Raw genomic sequence first — 24,483 nt, 5'->3', positions numbered from 1 at the left:
TAATCTCAATGAGACTGCCTGATAAAATAAAGATAAAATAAAAAAATAAAAAATAAAAAAATCGAACAGATGAAAATAGTTTCTGCTTGAACTAAAACCACCATAGGTGTTCATGTTTTAATGAGGATAGCCTGCAAACAATGACAGAAGGGGGGAAAATAAGTAAGTGAACCCTCAGCCTAAGGAGACTTAAAGAGCAATTGAAATTTTTACCAAACATTTTAAGTCAGGTGTGTTCCCAACAGCGATGAGTGGATTAAAGCTGCCCTGGGCACTATAAAGCACACACCTGGTCAGAAATGTCTTGATGAGAAGCTTTGTCTGATGTGGATCATGGCTTGGTCAAAAGAGCTGTCTGAAGACCTGCGATCAAGGATTGTTGATTTGTATAAAGCCTTGCAAAGGATACAAAACAATCTCTAAAAGTCTGGATGTTCATCAAGTGACAGTCAGAGAAGTTGTCTACAAATGGAGAGAGTTTGGAGCTGTTGCTCCTCTCTCTAGGAGTGGCCGTCCACCAAAGATGATGCCAGGAGTTCAAAAGCACAGAATACTCAAAGAAGTAAACAAGAACCCTAGAGAGTCTGCTAAAGACTTACAGAAATCACTGGCACATTCAAATATCTCAGTGCACACATCAACTACTGTATATATAAAACTATGGCCAAGAATTGTGTTCATGGGAGGACTCCACAGAGGAAGCCACTGCTGTCTAAAAAAATATTGTTGCCCGTTTAATGTTCGTAAAAATGGCATTGGACATTCCACATAAGTTTTAGCGAAATATTTTGTGGACTGATGGAACCAAAGTTGAATTGTTTGGGAGTAACACACAACGTCATGTGTGGAGGAAAAATGGAACAGCTCGCCAACAATGACACCTCATACCCACCGTGAAGGATGGTGGAGGGAGCATCAAGATTTGGGGCTGTTTGGCTGCCTCAGGGGCTTGACAACTTGCAATCATTAATGGAAGAATGAATCCCAAAGTTTATCAGGATGTTTTGCAGGAAAACCTGAGGCCGTCTGTCAGACAGTTGAAGCTAAAAAGAGGATGGATGCTGCAACAAGACAATGATCCAAAACACAGAAGTAAATCAACTTCAGAACGGTTTCAGAATTACAAAAAAATAGTTCTGGAGTGGCCAAGTCAAAGTCCAGACTTGAACCCCATTGAGATGTGGTAGCATGACCCAAAGACAGCGATTAATGCCAGACATTCCAGGAATCTGACTGAACTACAGCAATTTTATAGAGAAGAATAGGCCAAGATTAGTCCTGATCGATGTGCCAGACTGATCTGCAGCAACAGGAAGCGTCTAGTTGAAGTTATTGATGCCGAAGGGGCGTCACAAAATATTAAATGCGATGGTTTACTTATTTTTTTCCACACATTTGATGGTGAGTTTATGCAGAAAGCTGAGAAATTCCTTAAGGTTTAGATACTTTTTCATACAACTGTACACCAATACTCCCACTAGGTGGTGCAATATTAATTTCACCAAATACAGCTTCGTGCTGTAAATCAGTTACCTCCAGCAAATAGAAATAAAAGTGAGTGGGTCCAAAAAAGGTTTACTGCTGGACAGTAGTTTGTTCATGTTGGAATGATCTCCAGCATTTCATTTGTTTGTTCAATGGGATATTATCATTTTTTTGACTGTGTACACAGTTTTTCACTCTCAATAGGAAAAGTGTGGGCAGAAGATATTTGAAGAGGTAAAAAAAGGTTTGTTCTCTACATATTTACACTATTAATCACTGCAAAGCATAATTACGCAAAGTGAGTTCTGTCTGATTATTTTAAACAAATAATAATAGATTTGATATAGTAGTCTGTTCTAGTTTGTGCTGATCTCCAATGCAAAAAAATTACCAACTCTGCAAAGTGACTGGAAAAGCTTGTGTTTTTACAAGTAATTCATTCAAACTTGTAAAACTGGATGATTGAATTACATTTTCTGCCTATGTACCTGTTTGTATAAAGTTCAGCGTCTCAAAGATTATCGGACATGGTACAAAGACAATATCACAAGGTGGTTGAAATCTAGTAGCTGGGCGAGCCTGATTATAAGTTATGGACTACACTTCACTATACGAACTGACCTTCCGCAAAAGCTCATAGACCTTAGTTACAGTTGCTAAGACGACAAGCCTTGTGACATTGCATTGCAGGCAGAAGTATACCGGAGAGTATTAAGTGATTTACCTGAGAGCAATACCAGTGCAACATCGTCCAGACTGAGGCAAAAGAGTTTACAGTGTTGTTCGATAACGACTTTTTAACCGATATCCCGATAATGTCCCACTCCAAAAATCTGATACTGAAATCAAACCGATGCTGATCCATGCGGTCGAGGACTTAACATATTATAGCCAACTGTATTGTGATGCCCCAGTGAATGCTTTAATAATGATAAATGTAACAACTTCAAGGTTTTCCAAATAAACATTCTGTGAAAAATAAGAGAACAACTTTGACTGAAACTATTGAAAAAGTGCCTATATGACACCACTATATTTATTGCTGAAATCAAAATAGTCTAAACATAATTTTCTTGGGGCTCAAGCACAAGTGCAAAGTCCCGGTGTGGCAGTGCCATATGCATAGTGGATGCATATTATAGCTAATTGTATTGTGATGCCCCACTGGATGCTTTAATAATGATAAATGTAACAACTTCAAGGTTTTCCAAATAAACATTGTGTGAAAAATAAGAGAAAAACCTTAACTGAAGCTATTGAAAACGTGCCTATATGGCACCACTATATTTATTGCTGAAATCAAAATAGTCTAAACATAATTTTTCGGGGGCTCAAGCATAAGTGCAAAGTTCCCATGAGGCAGTGCCATATGCATCGTGGCCCAAAACTGATAATTATAAAACGATACTGATATTATCTGATAATTTTTAAATGCTTTTATCAGCCGAAATTATCAGCTACCTGATAATATCGGACAACTCCATTTACAATATGCAAAGGAGGGGTTATATTGAATTGTATTTTTCGGACTATAAGTGGCAGTTTTTTTCATAGTTTGGCTGGGTGTGCGACTTATACTCTGGTGCAACTTATTTCTGAAATTATTAAGACATTATGATATCATTCATTCATTCATTTTCCATGCCGCTTTTCCTCACGAGGGTCGCGGAGGTGCTGGAGCCTATCCCAGCTAACTCGGGGCAGTAGGCAGGGGACACCCTGAACTGGTTGCCAGCCAATCATTTCACATGTTATTTTGGTGTTTTGGAATGACACTGATATTTTGTAAACTTGTTAGCATGTTCTTTATGCTATAGTTATCTGAATAACTCTTAATTGCTATGGCCATGTTCGCATTCTGCCTTTGGCAATGTGTTTTCAATTGTATTATTGACTTTTTATATTGAAATGCATGCTTTTAGTTTGTGGCGCTTTCACACCCAAGTGGGGGTGCACTCGCACTTGTTTACGCGAAGAATAGCACTGCCAGGAGAAGACAGACAGCTACGCAGTGTCTGAGTGAGTGGGCGAGAGAGAGAGAGAGAGAGAGAAACACGGCTGCTAACCTACGTTCATTGTTTATGCTTGTAAAATATCTCCACAGAGGCAATGCCGTGTATCATCTTTTTTGTTGTTTTGTGTGTTTTCAGTTGTGTGGTTGTTTGAACGATGTGCTAATGCTAGCGAATGCATGCTAACCGTTTGTGTCATTGCTGTAATAGCAGCTAATCATCATTTATTTACATTGATACGAAACTTTTTGGTATTGAGGACGAATTTGATTTGTATTATTTCTATTTTTAGTTTCACTCTTCAAATGATGGTGTCATAACGACAGCCAAAATAAAGTCAGTATATTATACGGACGTCCAGCATCGTCATTTGGGAGTTTAGCTCGCTTTATAGCCAGGACCAAGCCGTAGCGTCCTGGTGAGGACAGAATATTCGCATTTCGTTGTTCATGCATCATGTAACATTATCATGCTGTACACTTATTCAGTATGTTGTTCTCTCTTGTATTTTTATATTAAATTGCCTTTCAAGATGACATATCTGTTCTATGTGTTGGATTTTATCAAGTAAATTTCCCCCCAAAATGCGACTTATACTCAGGTGCGGCTTAAATATGTTTTTTTCCTCTTCGTTGGGCATTTTATGGCTGGTGCGACTTAAACTCAGGTGCGACTTATAGTCCGGAAAATATGGTATATATAAAGAAATGACCCTAACCCTAACCCATCAGACAATGATTAAATAAAAAAGAAATATGTGAATGTAAAGTAAAATCAATTAAGGGTCATTCAAGGGCCCCTATGGTCCTGAGGCCCAGGACAACATACCCAGTTGAACCCCCCTGCCGACGGGCTTGCAGATATGAAGCATATACTTCACTATCAGTTGACGGGCCGCGGATCTCGGAGCCGATCTGTTGGGGGCCTATTTTCAAAAACGTAAAATTTAAATATTTTCAAAACCAATGCCGCAAGCGACCTAAAACCAAACCAGGCACCTCCCTTAAGAGTCTTATGAGTCTCCATGAGTAGCGACATCAAACAATTCAAAGTCGTTCCCTGATAAAATCCCATTTATTTTTTTTATACAGGTATAACAAATCTTAAAATGACTGTAAAATTCTAAAAATTTATGCTAAATGCACACAAATCACCAAATCCAAAGAAAATCACCTATATTTTCAGGATCAATAGCAATATTTAACATATCATATTAGTTTTAGCCCAAAATAGCAACTTAATTATTTTTTTAATTCAGCTAATAAATCATTCAATTTTCACATCAGAAACTTAATACTTGAAGAAAGCATGCAGAATCATCTTAATTTTACTCAACAAAAGCAAAATTTACACTTTTCTATACACAACCACAACTGTAGCGATACAGTACAAAATCCAACATGGCGGCCGTCACAAATTCTAAATTCTTGTAAATAAATGCCTAAATCACGGAATTTCTATAGATATGAACGTAAAACAGTCTAGATTCTTGGTTAAAAGCAAAAAACGGGCAGTTACCTTTCATTTTACGTAAATGTTTCAAGCTAAAGTTTTGCTAATTTTCCATTCATTTCATTGTATTGACGTTTCAAAGTGCATATGTGTTTCGAAATTTAATAATTACCTTGAATCCTCAACCAAATCACTCTTGAGGCACTCCTGCCTGCTTGTACGCAGTAAAAGCTGCGTCCTATTTCCACTTAAATCCGGCGTTAGAATGCAGCGTGTTTTAGTTTATCACTGTGAAAGCCTACTGAACTTCTGCCTGGGTCCGGCCTACTATGGGAAGGCGTGGCGAGTCTGTGGGAGCTGTCTTGTCAACTGATGGTGGAGTCTTTGCATGAAGTTAAAGCAAAATTTAGCTATTGACACGTTTTCGAATTACATCCTAGTAAGATATAACATTCCATAACAGAAACTACTGCTTTGATATCAAATTTGGAATGTTCTTGCATCTGCCAGAACAATTTAGGCAATTTAGCCTATGGCGTTAAGTAATCTTACTTAAGAGAATACGTATGCTTTTTTATTTGTGAGATATTTAGCTGGGAGTCACGCTGTACATCCTTGCTGTTGAATGCTTTGGAATCCAGTTGTCTTTTTTCGGCTTCGAGAAGGAAAATAACTACATTCATACACCGTTACTTTCCTGGAGTAACCTTGTGTCTGATTTAAATATTCCGTAGACCCACCGCTTTATCATTGTGGACGTCTTCAGCTTGTTAATCCTATTCGTCTACTTCTGGAAAGCTTTATGGCATTTGGTGATCTCAAAACCACATAATGACTCAATGAGACAATGGGGCATCCGAAAAATGGTCGAATCATTCTCACTTAACAACGGTCTCTAGGACATATGATTGGTCGATGACCGTTTAGGAGGCTGAGTTTAAGAAAGGTCAATAGAGTTAAAGTTAGACTGAAACGAATTTATGTGTCCGTGTGCGTGCCTGTGTGTGTGTCTGTGGTTACAGGGTTCCAAATAAAACTCACACATCAGAGTGTTCACGAAGAGATTGGTACAGTATTGCCTCGCAAAATGACTTTTGGCGTTTCTCCACTGTTACTTGTGCTACTCCTGTTATCTGTGTATGGATCATCACATGGTTGCCTGCAGGATTCTGCCTCAGCATACAGATTCAGTGGAACAGTGTGCCGTCTCACATACCCTGCAGCAGTTGTGTGTGAGTTTGTTAACATTTTTTATCCTCTAGACTTGGTCTTTGTCACTTCACCCACTTTGATGTATAGAAACTCGCTGATACAATCACTTTATCAGAAATCAGGCCCGATCATGTCATTTTTAGAAGATAGGAATCTGGTGAAAAAGAGTGGGTTTTTAAAAGGAACCTCAGATTTAAAGACTTGTAGGGTCTAATAAGCCACAGTTGTTCTCTTTTATTACAATATATTATTAGGAACACATAAAATATTGCCTTTGATTTAAAAAGCTACAACATTTGTTTTGACCTACATAGCGCGCCATGTTTTATGCGTGCAATGGATGCTTGGGGTGATGACATAGTTTGTCACTGTCACTAGACGAACACTTCCGGTGTTCTGCAAGTCCTTCTACACGGCCAGACGTCCAAAACATGCGCACATCGGTTAAAAGTGGCGAGTATTTACTATTTGTGTTTTTATTGAGTCTTTTATTACCTTTTCATTGCCTCAAAATACTTTTTGAATGTGTTTCCCTCTCATACTTTTCAACATCGTGTTTTGTTGTGGTAGCTTTAAAGCAGATTGTTGATCTGTTGACCACATTAGTCACGTAGCGTATTTACTCAAGTTTTGATGAATGAGGTACACATTTCAGAATCTGACTCCATTATATAGCTCACGTTTAACAATCTAGTGGGCATTTACTATAATCATTCAAACCATTGGTCAACAGTTGTGGCAGTCTGTGACTTCCCCTTATTTGATTATCAAAGACTTCAGTAGACTAAGGGGGGGATCATGTTACATCTTTTGGTCTTCAAAGGACTAAGATAGCTGGGCTCACTTTTATGACACAAAATGATATGTTAAAACTAACCAAAATGTAAATGCATGATTGCTTTGACTAAGAATAAAAGGCTACATAACGCATACAAGTAAACATATATGTAAATATGAGTACATAACAAAGCGCACGGCAGTACTTTGGGTGTCAAATTCACCTCTTGTAGGACGTTTCCCCGGTGTAGCACATTTTGACAGAAATGGTTGGGTTTTGTCAGTCTGGTCTCGTCTCATCCCGTCTTTCCTTTTCATTTTGCTTTTGCTGCTCGCTTGGTGAAACATCGACAGTGCTGTCATGCTTTTTAATGTTCCTCTCGGGTTCAAATTGAAAGGGTTGAACAGATGACATGTCGTACTCTGGAAGGCCGGCAGAGTAACCCAGTGACATCACCGCCCTGTGACGTCAACAACAATGGCGACCTACTAGTTAAACTAATTTTGCAAATTGTATAAAAACGAAAACTTCAAGACGGGTTTTGATATCAAATTATTTTAACTCGTAATAACGTTTGTCTTTTAAGAACTACAAGTCTTTCTATCTGTGGATCTCTTTAAAAATGTATTTATTTATTTCTATTTTAAAGTACAGGTAGTCCCCGGGTTACGAATGAGTTCCATTCTTACGCTGGGGACGGAACCCGAATTCCCGTGTAAGTCTGAATGAACCATTTTAGTACCCCTAAATACCCCCTAAATCTCAAAATAACTATCTAAAAACATGGTATATACGTCATTGTATTGTCCTTGCCAAGACGTTGGAGCTACGTCCTCGCTAGACAGCGAGTTTAGCTGTAATCTTTTCCTTCTCTCTCTCTCACTCGGCTGCGCGACTTCTTCGTGGGAGCAAATGCGCTCATCCTCGTGTGTGTGCATGCGCTCTTCTTTGTGTGCGCAAATACGTTCTTCTTCTTGTGTACTTGCGCTCTTACTCGCGTGCGAAGTACTACCTGCTTTATGCTTCCTGCGCCAAATAAAATCATGCACCACAAAACAATAGTCAACATTATAAACAAATACACATTTCGCCAAAGGGCAGAACAGTCATAGTAATAAAATAAGTAAAACATTAGATACTGTGAGGAACAATAAGGTACTGTTTACGCAATTACAAATAAGGGCCTAACCCGGGGACTACCTGTATTAATACATTGCCTGCAATTGCGGCGATAGACGTACAATCTATTTTGACTGGGAAGGCAGACAGTGATCATTTGATCATTTTTAGTTCAATTTAACATTTATGATTGTTTTGTTTAATTGGAAAATGCAGTTCCTGTATCCTTGTAGCTATCCATGCTGATACATGTTATGTTTCAATGACTGCCCAAATCTCTCGTTAATGAAGTGAATGAAAAAACCACCAAAGTGATAGAGGCAGCATTCCAGCATGCCAGATATCCCGACGTAAAGGCAGAAAAGAACGTGCCCTTCTTTGGCAAAGTCTCATATGGCCTTGAGAAGTGAGTAAATGCATGCATAAAAACAGTTGGAAAATGAGATACCTATAAATCATGTTGTTTCCAACTCTTTCACCAGTTTGGAAATTCACAATCTGACAATTGGTCAGAGCTCCTTTGAACTTCATGCGGGTGAAGGCATCGCCATAGAGATAAGCAATGTATCTGCAGCCTTCAGTGGGACCCTCTACTATGGTTATGGCGGCTTTCTGTAAGTATGATTGGAAAATAAAAAAACTTCTCGAAATCATTATGTATGTGTAATAATTGCATTCAGTGTTGTATTATGCATTTTTAATTCTAAGAATCTGTGTAAAATATAATAAATCTTTGTTGAATGGAGATTAGCGCAAAATGTGTGACCGTAAATTAATGATCCTTTGTTCTCATACGCAATAGTGACCCCCTACTCCCGCTTATTGACACCCATGTACGGTAATTCCATTCACAGGAAGTGACCCAAATTGCCCTAAAATCAACAGAAAGTGACCCGATACACAACGGGTCGGGAACCTATGTCTCACGACTCGCGAGCCATATCCGGCTCTTTTGATGAGTGCATCCTTAATTTCAAATGTGGAACCAGCCGACTCGCTTGACATGAATGAGCGATGATGAGCTAATGGTGCATTCACACATTTTTCTTGGACTTTCAAACGTAAGTCCCAATAGTATGCTTCAATTCAGAGCCCATTGGTGGTCCTCCCGTCGTGGATTACATGGAGATGGGCGTTAGGACAGAGCTCGTCTTGCGCGCTTAGTCTCCGCTCAGCCAGCAGTGGGGCTGGCACCTCACAACTCAATGCCGAGTGAACTGGAGTGTAAAAAAATGCATAAGGGAAAATTAAACAACGAAAGTGAACGTCGTGGTACCCCAAATCACAGAGGCGTGCGATCAGTTTCACTTTCATAACTTTTTTGCCTGTCAAAATTGTCACCACCTCCAGGACAGCGGGACTCACAAAACGTCTGCCCGAGTGGCTCCACCTGTCTTGGCCACTGTTATGCACACACCCCCCTGGTTGGGGTTTCCTCTTCCAGGAAATATACGCCGCGCCACACTATATTTCTATTTGTTATTTTCCAAGCGGTGAGTGCGTAACTAAGCAACGATTGTAACATCCCAAATAACGATGTCAGGCTTTTGTTGTTGTTTTCTAAAGATTTATTTCAATTACAACTCGGGGATTGCTATAAAAGCCGAGCGTACTCTCGCTCCCGCGTGATGCGTTCAAATGCGCTCACAAAAAAACACAGTAAAATTTTCCATTGCAACTTCTCCAGAAATGGGATTTTCTAGTTAACTGAAAAATAGCACTAGGCTGGTGTGACTTGGAGAATGATAATCACTGCAGATGGTCCGACTAGGACTTATATGATATGATGATTATGTAACCAGACCAAACTTGCTCTTCACAAAAATTGCTTTATATATGTATATATGTGGTTTCTTCAATTGCAAATAAACAGGAGAACAATAAATCGCACTTTACCTATTTTGTCTAATGCTATTCAGGCTAATTGCGCTGATATGCAGAATGTTACAAATATAACTACAGGCGCTCGTATATATACATTTGAACAAATTAAATATTTCAATCAATCCACCTATTATTGTACTTACTTGCAAATGCGCGTGTAGAGAAGATTTAGAGGCAGTTTACATGGCGAAATGACTGAGTAGCGGAATGGCATCGCGAGCATATGGTGTCGGCGAAGAAGGAAGGCGAAGACGAAAAATTCTGAATCCTGCCTCCAAAGTGTAAGAATTCAAATGCGGGGGATTGAGGGGTGCTTGCTCAGAATGAATATCAAAGCCTCCGGCGGCGCGAGACCGCGCCGATAACGTCAGCACTCGTACACGTCACATTGGGCGTGCGCAGCGGTGCTACTAAACATAAAAAACAACAAATATGGTGGAATGTCGGCTTTAATTTACTGTTTTAATGATACTTTTAAATTAAATATGTTGAATGTTTCCATTTTTGTGCCTTTTTGAAAAAAAGACAAATGCCATTGCTTCGAGTGGGCTGGCATATTTTTTTCCGGGTTGAGGAGCTTGGTTGGGTCAAAGTGCATCATTCGCTGTCGCCTTGTAAATCTGCACTGCCCCTTAGGCCTTGGCATGAATACTACACCGTTTTCATGTGGAATTGCGACATTGTTTGAAGGGAGATGGGCCCATATAAATGCAAATTTGAAATCTTTCGTATTCTCAGAGAGTCACCATATAAACGGCCCCTTAGATGAGGAAAAGTTTGAACATTTTGGCTCAATGACCGTGGGTCATAGGCTAGGTTAATAGACCCTACCCACATGACGTCACAACTCCGCTCTCCTGACTGGTGCCGCCCACTTGTCCGTCAACACATCGTGTTGACCTGTTACGGCTACGTACATTCCTCCTATTTACGGCGTGTTTTTCTGCTCGTTAACATTAATAATCAAAATGGTGAAGGCGTGTGTGGCGGTCGGTTGCAATAACAGAGAAGATAGACGGAGAGACTTGAAGTTCTACCGGATTCCGAGAGACACGGAGAGGAGAGAGCGAGATGGGCTGCTGCAATTCGACGAGAAAACTGGGCTCCAAACGATTACCACAGATTGTGTAGTAGTCATTTTATATCTGGTAAGATGCATTTAATATATATTTAGAGGGTTTTGGGCTGACAACCACAATTAAGATCATTGCTAGGCTAATCGCCGACAACATACACATATGTATGTAGTGAGAGTGCTATCGCTAATCCATATAAACATTAAAAGCCCTAGCTCCATTGACAAATGACATGAAATACATTAGACTTGACAGTGGATGTTAGCAAGAACAAAAGATTTTGAATTGAAAATTTCGTAACTCACCTTCCGAGCACAAGATTCCTGCCGAATTTTCGTGTACGAGGACCTGTTTCACCCAACCAGCAACGTAGCATTTATAAGCCTCCAAGCTCTTAAAGTTTTTCAAACTTTCGTGAGAATAGGCTGATTTTGTGTGGACAAGATAGTTGTAAATATCAGCGTAGCAGATGTCAGGCAGACAGGGCGAAGACAGTGGGTCGAAAAACATCGATTTGGGCATCAAATATGGATCTGGCGACTGTATAGAACGAAGCTTTTCCACATAACGCCTTTTATGCAACACATCCAGTGAGTTTACGGCATCAGAAAGCACCAGGTCTTCCATGAAATGCATTTTAAATTCCTCGATCAATTGAAACCAATGCTAATACAGAGACAAAATGACGAACAAGTGGGCGGAACCATACAGCGAGCACGTGGTTTTGTGACGTCGGTGGGTAGGGTATATACCACAGGCCTTAATGCACGAATCTGATTTTTTCGTGTTTTTACGACTCGAGTGAGGCATTAACTTGACAGTCTGAATGGGAAAAGTTGCAAAAAATTGGACCATTTCAAATCTAGGTCGCTTTCGTATGTGGTTAAAATCTGATCTGGGCCATATCTTTCCAGAATGTGGCTGCGGTCTGAACTGTCAAGTCAAGTCCCCCAAATCGGAATTCATGCAGCAATTACGTCACAAAGAGCGCAAGCGACAGGGCACTGTGGTAGCGATGGAGCATTAGCGTTACGACCCAGCTTGAAAGCGGCTTTTAGGGAAGAGGCAGGCTTGACAACAGTCAAAAAAAAGATAAAATGGGGGGAGCAAATAAGCCTGAGAATGCTCTGTTTTCACTCTGTGCTCCAAATGAGCAATATTTCAAGATTGCTTACATGGCCGAGAGTTCGAGCAAACTGTCTGTATGTGTGTGCGTAATGCACGCAGAATGTGTGTATGCTATCAATCCATATGAACTTTGAATATAAGACTAAACAGGGATTATTAATGTCTGTTATTTGTGTCTTCTTTTTAGAAATCAAAATATAATCGCCCTTGACTGACGTTGAGTCAGCATGTGTAGTCATTTGTTTTGATACACCTGCGCATTTGGGTCGGTTTGCTCAGCGCATCTGCGAGTTAGTGCGCATGCGTGGTACTTAAACAGGCTCAATGGACTAAGGTAGTCTAAACGGGCACGCCAAAAAACAGATATGACAAAAAATCAGAATTGTGCATTCAGACCTGCAGTATGAACCTAGCCTTAGCCCACAACATGCAAACAACCTGGAATTTTTTAACATTAACACTACTGAATGCTTTTATTTGCACAAGTGAAAGACTCTTATAAACACTTTTGATATACATGATAACTGCAAATGTACTCAGTTTCTCAATATTGCAAGTATAAAGGCATTTGCTTTTTGTTTTGGCTAGAGTCAGTGTTGTTCAGTCAATCAATTTTGAGATTGAGTTCCAGATTGATCTTGGAATCAACCCCAAACTTTGTAAGTATGGTATTATTTATACTGAGTATTTACAAAAATGCAATGTCTCCAAGATGTTTTCAAGTCATATCAAAATATTACATTTTTTGTCTCAGATTGCGGCGAGGGGAAGGTAGCAGCAGACACATCATCTTGTTCCTTGAACTTTGACAAGTTGCGTTTGCACCTGCAGGGTGATAAAGAGTGAGTTAGTAATAGTTTTTGAATTAAGGTTGCATTATTGTTTTTTTGTTTTTTTGTTTTTTTTTTCCGATTACTTGAACATATCTTTAAAATCATTATTTAACAAAACTAAATAATGATAATTAAATGAGAATTTCATCAATATCACATGAATCACACATTCTCCCTTTTTATGACCTGCACATCAATTTAAATAATGCTTAAACACCAATAGTGTGTTTACATTTAAGAAATCATGTGTTCTGCTGCAAATCTCGGCTCATAATTTGCTCCTTGAGTGTAAGATTTTGATAAATTAATCCTGCAATACTTTTTTTATAATGTTCATGTAGTCAAAAAAAAATATTGTAATTACCGTCAGCTGAAGATGATTTACACTGTGTATGTGTGTTGGTGTGCCTGCCTTCATTTTTAGACCAAACTGGCTCAAGAAGCTCTTCACTGACTTCATCACATTCACTGTCAAACTGGTTGTCAAGGGACAGGTACTAAATTACCTTTCAACATCTTTTAATCCCTGTATGGTCATCAATATGATAGCTTCAGTGTTGTTCTGTTGATGCTTTTTTTCTCATGTAGGTTTGTAAGGAGATCAACAAAGTGGCAAATATATTAGCTGACTTCATACAGGAGAGAGCAGGTGGGCTCATATGTAACTATGTCATTCCGTAAATTGCCAGCTCTTTGGACTTTTTCACACCCCTAACATTTAACTAAAGAAATATTCGTTGATACTGACCTAGCAATAAGTGTCAACTAACCCTTAACAATTACAAACCAACTGATTTGGTGGTGTGAAATAATTGTAAGGCCGTTCGACAAAGTGGCCATTAAAAGTGCCTAAAAATGACTGCATTCCAGACATTACCCTCCTGTTTGTTGGCTGTTGCTAAATTCTTTCTTGAGGTTGTAAATGATCAAATGTTCCTAAAAGATCATACTAAACAACTACAGAATAGAATAGAATAGAATAGAATAGAATAGAATAGAATAGAATAGAATAGAATAGAATAGAATAGAACAGAATAGAATAACCCTTTATTTTCATTATACAGTTGTACAATGAAATTGTGGAGCATCTACCTCCACAGTGCAGGATAAATTAAAATCTCAAAAGTGACTTGCAAGTATAAAAGTATAAAATCAAAATAAATATGAAATGTCAAAATTATGTTCAGGCAGTCCAAATAATTGAAGTGAAGTAGCAGCAGTTGACAGTGAAGGCATTGAATAGTGAACGTTAAAACTGCACGTGAGTAAGTATTGCACATGGAATATTGTATTTAAATGATTATTGAACATTGAGTGATGTGGTATTACATATGGCAGTTTAGGGTGGAGATGGCAACGAAACTGTTCCACAGTCTGTTTGTTCTTGCTTTTAAACACCCATAGCGTCTCCCAGAGGGAGCAGTTCAAACAGCTGGAAACCAGGATGTGAGCTATCCTTGAGGATGTTTAGAGCTCTGATGAGGCACCGGGAAGAGTAGATGTCCATCAGGGAGGTGAGAGGACAGCCAATGATCCTCTTTGCTGCCTTGACTGTCCTCTGAAACCTCTCCCTGTCTGCGGCAGTGGAGCTCCCGTACAGTATGTTAGCAGGCTCTCAATGGATGAGTGGTAGAAGGCCAGCAGCAGCTTCCTATCAAGCTTGTTCTTCCTGAGGACTCGCAGGAAGTGCAGACGCTGCTGAGCCTGCTTTATGATAGCTGTTATGTTTGCTGTCCATGAGAGGTCATCTAAGATCTGGACTCCCAGAAACCTGAAGGTGTAGACCCTCTCCACACACTCACCATTGTTGCACAGGGGCAGCGGATCTGTTTTGTTCCCCCTGAAGTCCATGATGACCTCTTTAGTTTTGGTAGTGTTCAGGGCCAGGTTGTTGTCTGAGCACCAGGCTGAGAGTTTGAGGACTTCCTCTGTGTAGGCTGCCTCATCTCCCTGTGAGATCAGTCCAACCACTCTGGTGTCATCAGCAAACTTGACAATGGTGTTGTTCCTGTGGATTGGACTGCAGTCGTAGGTATAGAAACAGTACAGGAGGGGGCTCAGCACACAGACCTGTGGTGAGCCGGTGCTCAATGCGCTGGTGGAAGAATGGTGGTGGGCCAAGTCTCACAGTCTGGGGTCTGTTGGACAAGAAATCCTTAAGTCAGAAGCCTGTGAGGGGCGAGGGGAGGCCCAGGATGTCCAGGATGATGGTATTAAATGCATTTAATACCATCCTTGCATCCTTACATAGCTCTGCTGCTGTTCCAGGTGACTTAGCACTGTATACAGAGCTATGGTGATGGCGTCCTCTGTGAATCTGTTCAACCGATATGCAAATTGGTTAGAGTCGGGTGCGAGGGGACTGTCCTTGATGTGCCAAAGAACCAGCCTCTCGAAGCACTTCATAATTATTGGGGTGAGGGCAATCTGGCGGTAGTCATTTGGGCCAGATGCTGGTGTGTTTTTGGGAACCGGGATGATCGTAGCGGATTTCAGGCAGGTTGGGTTGGCTGCTGGGCACAGGGAGAGGTTGAATATCCTGCAGAAGATGTGGGACAGCTGGTCTACTACTATCATGTGGACTTAGAGGTGTTAAGAGTGACCCATCTGCTCAAGGAGAACAATCAATATTCACGATAACAAGTGAAGAATGTAGTCAGTGCAGAGGTCAACGGAGTCATGAACTCTGGAATTGACCCGACGCTGACAATGTAGAGAGTTGACAAGACTAGTCACAAATAGAAGTGCACTTTGTTGTGCTGGGTCTTATCATAATTTGCACTGTACCCAAAGTACTGAGTTCATCGCACGCACACACGCAAGAATACGTATGATTTTTTTTTTTATTGTTATAATGTGTAGGCTCTCTCATTTTAAAAATTGGTTACAATGTTAAAATCAGTATTTACCTGAACTGTACTTGACTTCTATCCCTTAGATCATGTCACCTCATGCATTTTCAGAGCAATTCCTCAGTGACGGAGACATCAGTGTAGATATCGGCGTGACCACTGCGCCCACCATCACTGCAAACTACATAGAATCCTACCACAAGGTGAACAATACCGTAACATGCATCATGTTTAACTAGGCAAACTAATTGAGAATGGTTCATATTGATAATATGCCAGACAGCAAAGAAATGAACACGAACATAATTAAATATATATACATTACGTTTAATCGTACATATTTGTTTATTGCTATTCCATTCCTCTGTTAAGCTTATTCACATGGGTGTCGGTCCTTTTTCAATAAATATTTGAATTCTCTGAGAAGCCATGATAAAACGGCATAGGAATTTGTTGTTTACTCTACGCCACACGCTAGTATCTTTTTAACCGTGTACAGTCCATGGCTCGGCCCAGATTAATTTTCTCTTATTGCATAAACCGATATACTGTATGCTCTGACCCGATGGTCCCTGTAGGCCGTCCCTTTGGAGAAAAATGTTTTTTTTCTTTTTCTCTACCTCTGACGTGGGACGAGGTTTGAGCTATTTTTATTTTTATTTATTTATTTATTTTTCGCAAATTGATTTTTCAAAAAGGATTCTTTTGCTATCTTTTTGTTATTATTTAATTTGATACTATGTTACATGTTTTACTTATTATACATTTTATATTATTATACATTTTATCGTTATGTTGTGGGGGGGTCGTCTTATTACAAAACGTGCACTTCTGTCCTATAGAATGTAAGATACTGTACCTGCTGTAGAGGATTTCGGCTCTGACTGTTGTTGTAGCAAATAATTAAATATTTTATCTACACTGTAAACAGTCATGTGAAAAAATTAGGACACTCTATGGAAGCCTGTGTGTTTTCTAACATATTTGGTCATATGGATATTTAATGTCAATTTTACCAATCTTGAGAGATTCAAGTAATAGAACTAAACAATTAAAACTGAAAAAAATACTTTTTATAACTTTCAGTAAAATGTAATTTTAAATTAATGCAAATTCTGTTGTGGAATAAATTAGGACACCCCCACATTCAATCCCACTTAAAATCTCTAAAATCCCACCCAGGGGTATCACATCAGGTGTACATGATTAGAACATCTTACCCAGTTTTTTGAAGGAGGCTTGCCTTATTTAAACCTCACATGCCCCTGACTGCTGAAGTGAGAGAAAACACCATGGTGAGATCAAAGGAGCTGTCTGAGGCCTTAACCCTTAGGTGCATAAGTGGGTCAAAAATGAGGTGAGGTTGTTTTCTTGAAATATCTTCGGATTGAAAATTTTTTTATCAATTCATATTCCAGGTATTCCTCGAAAACATGTTTTTGATATTATGTCATTCAAATTTTTGATGAAATTTTCGAACATTTGAGGAAATTGTCATTTTTGTATTACTACCCTAAGCTTCCACAAGTGGGTCAATAATGACCCACATCCATTTTCTATGGAATCCAATGGGAATCTTTCATTCTTATTAACTTAGGCTGTCAGGAATAAATTTACCGTGAACAACACAGACTAGGTGTGTAAAAAGTGACATCCCTTAAGAAGATTACGGTATTTTACACAGCAAGAGCTGATATGTGTACTGTAAGCAGTGTTGTCACAGATTACTTAAAAAAGTAATTTAATTACTGATTACACCCCAAAAAAGGAATCTTGTTACTTCACTGATTACTTTATTATCAAAGTAACTAAGTTACTTTAAAAGTAACTTATCAATTACTTTTTATCAATTTTTTTTCTCCTTTTGCTGCTTCAACATAAAAATAACAGAATTTTTTTTTATTTATTTCGTCGATGGAGTTGATGTAAACCACCATTGACTCGCCCTAGCTTAGCTATTCCGGAGCCCTAAAACTAACAAATAACTGACAAACTGCACGAAATTTGTTTAAATCAACTCCAACGATTAATTAAACCCCCGCTAACTCCAAGATTAAGCCAAATGTAAAAAATTCTGAACTTCCCCTTTGAAATAAAGACCTAGCCGTTAAAATGTTGTCTATAAAAGTTGTAAAGCAATAAATGTAATGTAATTGTAATTCCAAGTGCTTCCTTGTTGAATTGGATGTCGAGTTTTTAGCGGTCGACAGTCTTTCTGAGACAGCGCAGAGTTTGCAACGCACGGAGATATTTTTGTCATCTTTACTGGACAGAAATGTGAAATAATGGCTGTATCTCCAGTGAGCAAATGCAGCCGTTTGTTGTATCTCTCCGGCTCCTTTACTGTTAACATCCTGGTAGGTAGCCAGGCTATGTTGTTTACCGCTGTGGCAGACGGTGCGCACACAGCATGGTAATACACGTGACCCGTTTTTTTGCCGATGAGAAAATGTGAGATGTGATGTCACTCCCAAACTCAAGAGCAGTATTTTCTATTCAAATGTTCTTCGTACATGACTACAGTATTCTTCATTCTACATACAGTTTGAGGCAACAACAAAATAGTAACGCACAGGCACCGAGGAAACTAACTTTAATCAGATTACTGGTTTGGAAAAATGAACGCGTTAGATTGCTCGTTACTGGAAGAAAGTAATTAGATTACAGTAACGCGTTAATTTAAGTATTATGTCTATATAGTATTTTGTGTGTGTGTCTTTCATGACTCTTTTTATTATTATTTATCAACAAATTAACCTATTTCATAACTGGCTAGCTAACTAAGCCTAGGTTCATATAGCAGGTCCTAATGCACAATTCCGATTTTTTTGTCATATCTGTTTTTTTTGGCGTGCCCGTTCAGACTGCCTTTGTCCATTGAGGCTGTTCAAGTATCACACATGCGCTCTAATTCGCAGTCTGAGATGCGCTGAGCAAACTGGCCCGCATGCGCAGGAGGAGTGGAGCAGAGAGGAAACCGAGCATTCTCAGACTTATCATCAACCCATTTTATTTTTTTATGACTTGTCAAGCCCTCTCCTTCCCCAAAATCCGCGTTCAAGCTAGGCGCTAATTCACAGCTGCACCGCTACCGTAGTGCCCTGTCTCTCTCGCTCTTTGCTGACATTAATTGCTGTATGAATTCCAATCTGGGTGACTTGACAGTTCAGACTGCAGCCACATTCAGGAAATTCTGGGATTTTAACCACATACGAAAGTGACCTGGATCGAATTTGAAATGGTCCACTTTTATGCGACTTTTCCCGTTAAGTCGAGTCGGAAAAACACGAAAAAATCGGATTTGTGCATTAAGACCTGCGTTATGAATCTAGCCTAACTTAGCTAACATCACTGTATATATATATATAGTGTGTGTGTGTGTGTGTATTTATTTATACAGCTACATATTGATCTATTGAAAACACTACTTTTATGTTTCCTTATCCAAAATGTCATAGCTACGAGATTTACAGCTGAAATGGTCCTACAGATGTTGAATAATGGAGAGGCAGTGACGGGGTTGGACTCAAGTGTCCGAAATTTCTGTTGATGAGGACCCAGACTATTGTCCGAGTGGCAGTGGCAGTTGTCCACCTGGAAATCCAACTGAACAGGATCAATCTGACTCATAAGATTCCACTTTTGTGTCCTCTGAAGAAGAAAATGTCCAAATCATGGCCAACAGAATGAGTTTGTAGGGCTCTTACTAGAGAGAATTACCTCCCACCCAGGGCAAAACACAGAGCCACAATATCCTCAGAAATCGGTTAGTGCCTCCACAAGGGCTTAGCAACACTGTCTCACCAAAAAAATGCATGGGAGCTCTTCATCATTGATGATAAAATACAAGGAAGCATAAAGTCTATTGCTGTTCTGTTTTAATTGAATCATAGAGATATTTCAAGCATGAAATCATTCTTGTGTGGCCCTAAATATAATACTTATTACTATACAAGTGATTGTTCTTCACCAAAATGGCATAAAACACATTGGTTCTAATATGGGTCATTTTTGACCCACTTATGGAAGAGTGTAAGGTCCAGTAACTTGTGCATCTGAGGGTTAAGAAAAACGATTGTAGATGCTTATGACTCTGTTAAGGGATTTCAAAAGATCCCAAAAAATATAAAATCAGTCATTCCACTGTCCGGAAAATTGTCTACAAGTGGAGGACATTCAAAACAACTGCCAACATGCCCAGGTCTGGCAGTGTGGCTGTCATGAAACGAACAGGCAGGTGGTGTGTGTACCCAAACGCAGGAAAAGGGAAGTGAGGCAAAAAAGGCGGTGCAGTAATGTTTTAATTAATGCCAAGAAAAAAACAAAGTACCAACAAAATGACCGGGAATCCAAAAAGTCTTAGCAAACAAAACTCAGGTTACTAACAAAAGGCTGGGTATCAAAAACTTACTGAGGGGAACACGAAGGCTTGGAGAAAACTGACGAGAACAGGATGTGCCCATGGACACTGACATAGACTTTGACGATGACGCAACAAGGAGTGAAAAGAAACTGGAGCTTATATACACACACGCAGACAAGGGGTAACAAGACAACGAGGAACAGCTTGATTACACAGGAGGATGCAGATTGGAGGATACCCTAGGAGCAGGTACAACGGGTGAAATCAATGGGCAATCACATGAACACACTAGGAGGGAACCAACACAAAACCTAACACTGGCTCTTGCTACTGTTGATGTGAAAGTGCATGCAATCAGAAAGAGACTTCACAAGTTTAACCTTCATGGGAGGTGTGCAAGGAGGAAACCTTTGCTCTCCAAGAAGAACATGAAGGCCAGACTGAAATTTGCCACAGTGAATGTAGACAAAGACCAGGACTTCTGGAATCATGTTCTTTGGGACAGATGAATTTAAAATTGAATTATTTGGACACCAGAACAACAGCATTTCTGGAATGCTGTTTTGAATACAGCATTCCAGAAAAATAACCTCATACCAACTGTGAAGCATGGAGGTGGAAGTGTCATGGTTTGGGGATCCTTTGCTGCAGCAGGACGTGGCCAGCTCACCATCATAGAATCCACCATGAATGTTATGATGTATCAGAGGGTGCTTGAGAACCATGTGAGATCATCTGTGAAAAAATTAAAGCTGAAGCGCAACTGGACCCTAAACATGACAATGACCCAAAACATACCAGTAAATCCACCAAGCACTGGCTGAAAAGGAAGAAATAGAGTCCTGGAATTGCCGAGTCAAAGCCCAGATCTGAATCTCATTGAGATGCTGTGGGGTGACTTGAAACGTGCTGTACATGCAAGAAACCCCTCAAACATCTCACAGCTGAAAGTGTTCTGCGGTGAGGAGTGGGGCAAACTTTCTTCAGACAGATTTCAAAGACTGGTAGATGGCTACAAAAAGGGTCTCACTGAAGTTATTTCAGCCAAAGGGGGTAACACTAGCTATGAGGTGGTAGGGTGTTCTAACTTTTTCCTAGGTTAGAATATGCATTTTTGTTGATTTATTTGATTTCATGAGTAAAACAATGTTAATTAATTTTTGTTGTTTACCTGCAATTAAATCATTTTCTTTTCCAGAACTGAACTGAATATTTAATGGGGTGTCCTAAGTTTTTTCAGATGACTGTATATATGGCGGAAAACACTCAGGTGACGCTCTGAGACTCCCAATTTGGCCAAAATTCAAAATTGTCCTATATGCATGTGTGATACATCATTGGAAAACTTAAAATCGCAATTTTCTGGGGGAAGAAAAATTTTGAACAGGACGGCATTAAAAAATAATTTTTTTTTTAAACAGCAAACCTTAACTGGGGGTGAGAGCACGCGAGAGCATAATTAAAGACGCCATGATTTTAACGAGATATTATCGCGTACTTACTTTGTTTTGATCCAAAAACTCCATACAGCATGTATCATCGAGTTTCAAGACACAGATGTGAATGGCCACAGCCGGATTTTTGGGGGATTTTATGGGTGGAACATGGTCATATAACAGGGCTCGCGATGCAGAAATCGCATACATCAAGGAGTGGTCAAGATGTTATTTTTCATATATTTAGCCTTTTCAGTTTTTCTTTGTTTGGATCGATTATTTATCATCTAACATAACGGGAAAAATGCGACAGTAACTAAATAAAATAAAATTAAGCCATAGTTATGATCCATGACTTATTAATAGACACCATTTTTTTTCATTGTGACATAATTTGTTTAAAAGTTTAAAATATGCGAGTGAATAATTATTTAGTCTTTTTTTTTTTTTTTTTTAAATAAAATATTAGACATCAATTAATGATTCTAAGCTAAAAATGACAGACATTTTGAATGATAAATATAATTACTTACCGTACCTTCATTTCATGGCTGGGTTGAAATAAAAGCGGTTGCGCGACATCTGTAAACGGGGGTTTCCAGGGTTGAACGGACAAATTAACAATAGTTCGGGGGCTCAATGCGCCATGAATCTGCTATTGCAACATATAGAAATATTGTTCTTTCACACACAACAGTTCTTTTGGCTTGGAATACAGCAGTTTATTTTAAAGAATGGTGCAAAAGCAGAAACTGCTTTTTCAGTCTTGCCTGTGTTTTCCGCCATATGTGTCACGCACTAAACAAAGTTACAGAGGAGTCAAAGGGAATTTGTGTTATTAAAGTGACAACTAAAGTGAAAATGATTATGTTTTGCTCTTTTTCCCCAGGGATTAACAAATTACAAAAACACTTCTGCGGTGATTTACGAGTCAGCATTCAACCCCCAACAACTAACTGAAAATAAAATGCTCTACTTTTGGATCTCAGGTCAGCATCTTTTCCCAATACAATAACACGTTGCAGATACCTAAACGATAACCAAATATGAAAAGATATGGCATGAAGTGCTAAATTGACAGGGTTGTGAACATATGCTTCATTAATAAACAAATATGTGTGTCAGATGACAGACTCAAAGTGACAAGTTTAAGACTTGAAAATTGCTTGCTCCAGACATATTAAACACTCAACTTAGACTTGGCATGACTTGTGAGATTGTGATTGTTTGGTTAATGAGAGATGTTTGCATGAAATACATTTCTTGTTCATTTTAGTGCCTGGTACCACTAAAGGTGACTCGTTTGACTAACCATCGAATGGAATGCCCTAAACACTGTTTTAGTGGAACTTTATCATAGCTATTGTTCTAAGAACTTAAGTCATTTTGGTTATAAACAAGAAGAGCATGGACAATGGCAAAATATTAGCGTTCAGCATTGAAGCATTTATTTTTTTATTTTATTTTTTATAGAGAATACAATGAAGTTCCTTGCGCCATGTAGTATCACTATTTTCCACTTGGAGTCGCTATTCCCACATAATTGACTTAACACTGAATTTCATCCGCTGAAAATAGTTTTTCCAAGCAGAAAATATCTGACTTTGTTTGGATACATCATAGTTCCATCTCTAACTGTTAGCGTTATAAAAGGACAGCGATCACCAACGCTTGATCATAGGAACGTAATTCCGCTTTCATATTTGATGTGGCAGGAGCATCCGTGTGTAAACACTTGCAAGCGTGGGTGAAGCACCAGATTTTGGGCCTTGCACACTCCCAATGTCAGTGGGCCCCTATTAAAAATGAATAAAATAAGGGGGAATATTTAATATATAATATTATTTAATATATACAACCATAAATAGGCCAGCCGCTGTCTGTGGACGAAACAATTTTTTTCCCTTTACAAGAACCCCCCCCCCCCCCCCCCCCCCCCGTATAGGGCGGAAAACACTCAGGTGACTTGAAGTTCTGCTCTGAGACCCCCAATTTGGCCAAATTTCAAAATTGTCTGATATGCATGTGTGATACATCATTGGAAAGCTTAAAATCTCCATTTTCTGGGGGAAGAAATTTTTTGAACAGGAGGAAATCAAAAAGAAGAAAAAAAAAAAAAAAAAAAAATGAAACAGCAAAACCCTATCTGGAGGTAAGAGCATGCAAGAGCAGAATTACAGACGCCATAACTTTGACAAGATATTATCGTGTACTTACCTTGTTTCGATAAAAAAAACTCATGCATGTGTCACCGAGTGTCAAGACACAGCTGTGAATGGCCACAGCTGGATTTTTGGGGGATCTTATGGGTGAGACATGGTAATATAACAAGGGTCGCAATGCAGATATCGCACACATCAAGGAGTGGTCGAGATTTTCATTTTCATATATTTACCCTTTTAAACGTTTTTTTTTTTTTTTTTTTTTCCTTTCAATTTTTCTTTGTTTGGATCGATTATTTATCATCTAACATATCGGAGAAAATGCTACAGTAACAAAACAAAACAAAAAAAATACAATTAAGCGATAGTTATGAGGTACATATCCGTGACTTTTTTACAGAGACCATTTTTTTTTCATTGTGACGTAATTTGTTTAAAAGTTTAAAATATGCAGGTGAATAATTTTTAACGTTTTTTTTTTTTCAAATGAAATATTAGACATCAATTAATGATTCTAAGCTAAAAATGACAGACATTTTGAATAATAAATATTATTAATTATGCTTGTTTTATGGCTGGGTTGAAACAAAAGCGGTTGCTCGATGTCTGTAAACGGGGGTTTCCAGGATAAAACGGCCAAAAATAAAAATAGTCTCGGGGCTTTTTTTTTTTTTTTTTCTGCTGGTGCGAC

At 39.0% G+C, this 24,483-nt stretch overlaps 1 protein-coding gene across 3 annotated transcripts in view; it reads left to right on the top strand.

Annotated features, from left to right (window-relative positions):
• Positions 1-1,590: 1,590 nt before the first annotated feature.
• cetp (cholesteryl ester transfer protein, plasma) overlaps positions 1,591-24,483 on the top strand; it is a 43,892-nt gene continuing 20,999 nt past the window's right edge. For 2 of the 3 annotated variants that reach the window (XR_009063119.1, XM_057835688.1), the window contains exons 1-10: positions 1,591-1,729; positions 5,972-6,181; positions 8,350-8,464; positions 8,541-8,672; positions 12,735-12,805; positions 12,901-12,988; positions 13,404-13,473; positions 13,568-13,628; positions 15,943-16,034; positions 22,520-22,619. Coding sequence is in view for 1 of the 3 variants with exons in the window: in XM_057835688.1 (XP_057691671.1) it covers positions 6,037-6,181; positions 8,350-8,464; positions 8,541-8,672; positions 12,735-12,805; positions 12,901-12,988; positions 13,404-13,473; positions 13,568-13,628; positions 15,943-16,034; positions 22,520-22,619 (874 nt within the window). In the remaining 2 variants the exon portion in view is untranslated. The remainder of the gene's footprint in view (positions 1,730-5,971; positions 6,182-8,349; positions 8,465-8,540; positions 8,673-12,734; positions 12,806-12,900; positions 12,989-13,403; positions 13,474-13,567; positions 13,629-15,942; positions 16,035-22,519; positions 22,620-24,483) is intronic. The other variant, XR_009063120.1, reaches the window with a different exon arrangement.

Source organism: Corythoichthys intestinalis, chromosome 5 (assembly GCF_030265065.1).
Source record: "Corythoichthys intestinalis isolate RoL2023-P3 chromosome 5, ASM3026506v1, whole genome shotgun sequence".
NCBI lineage: Eukaryota > Metazoa > Chordata > Actinopteri > Syngnathiformes > Syngnathidae > Corythoichthys > Corythoichthys intestinalis.
Note: the sequence above shows the minus strand (reverse complement) of the source record. Positions and strands in the feature narration are given on the sequence as shown.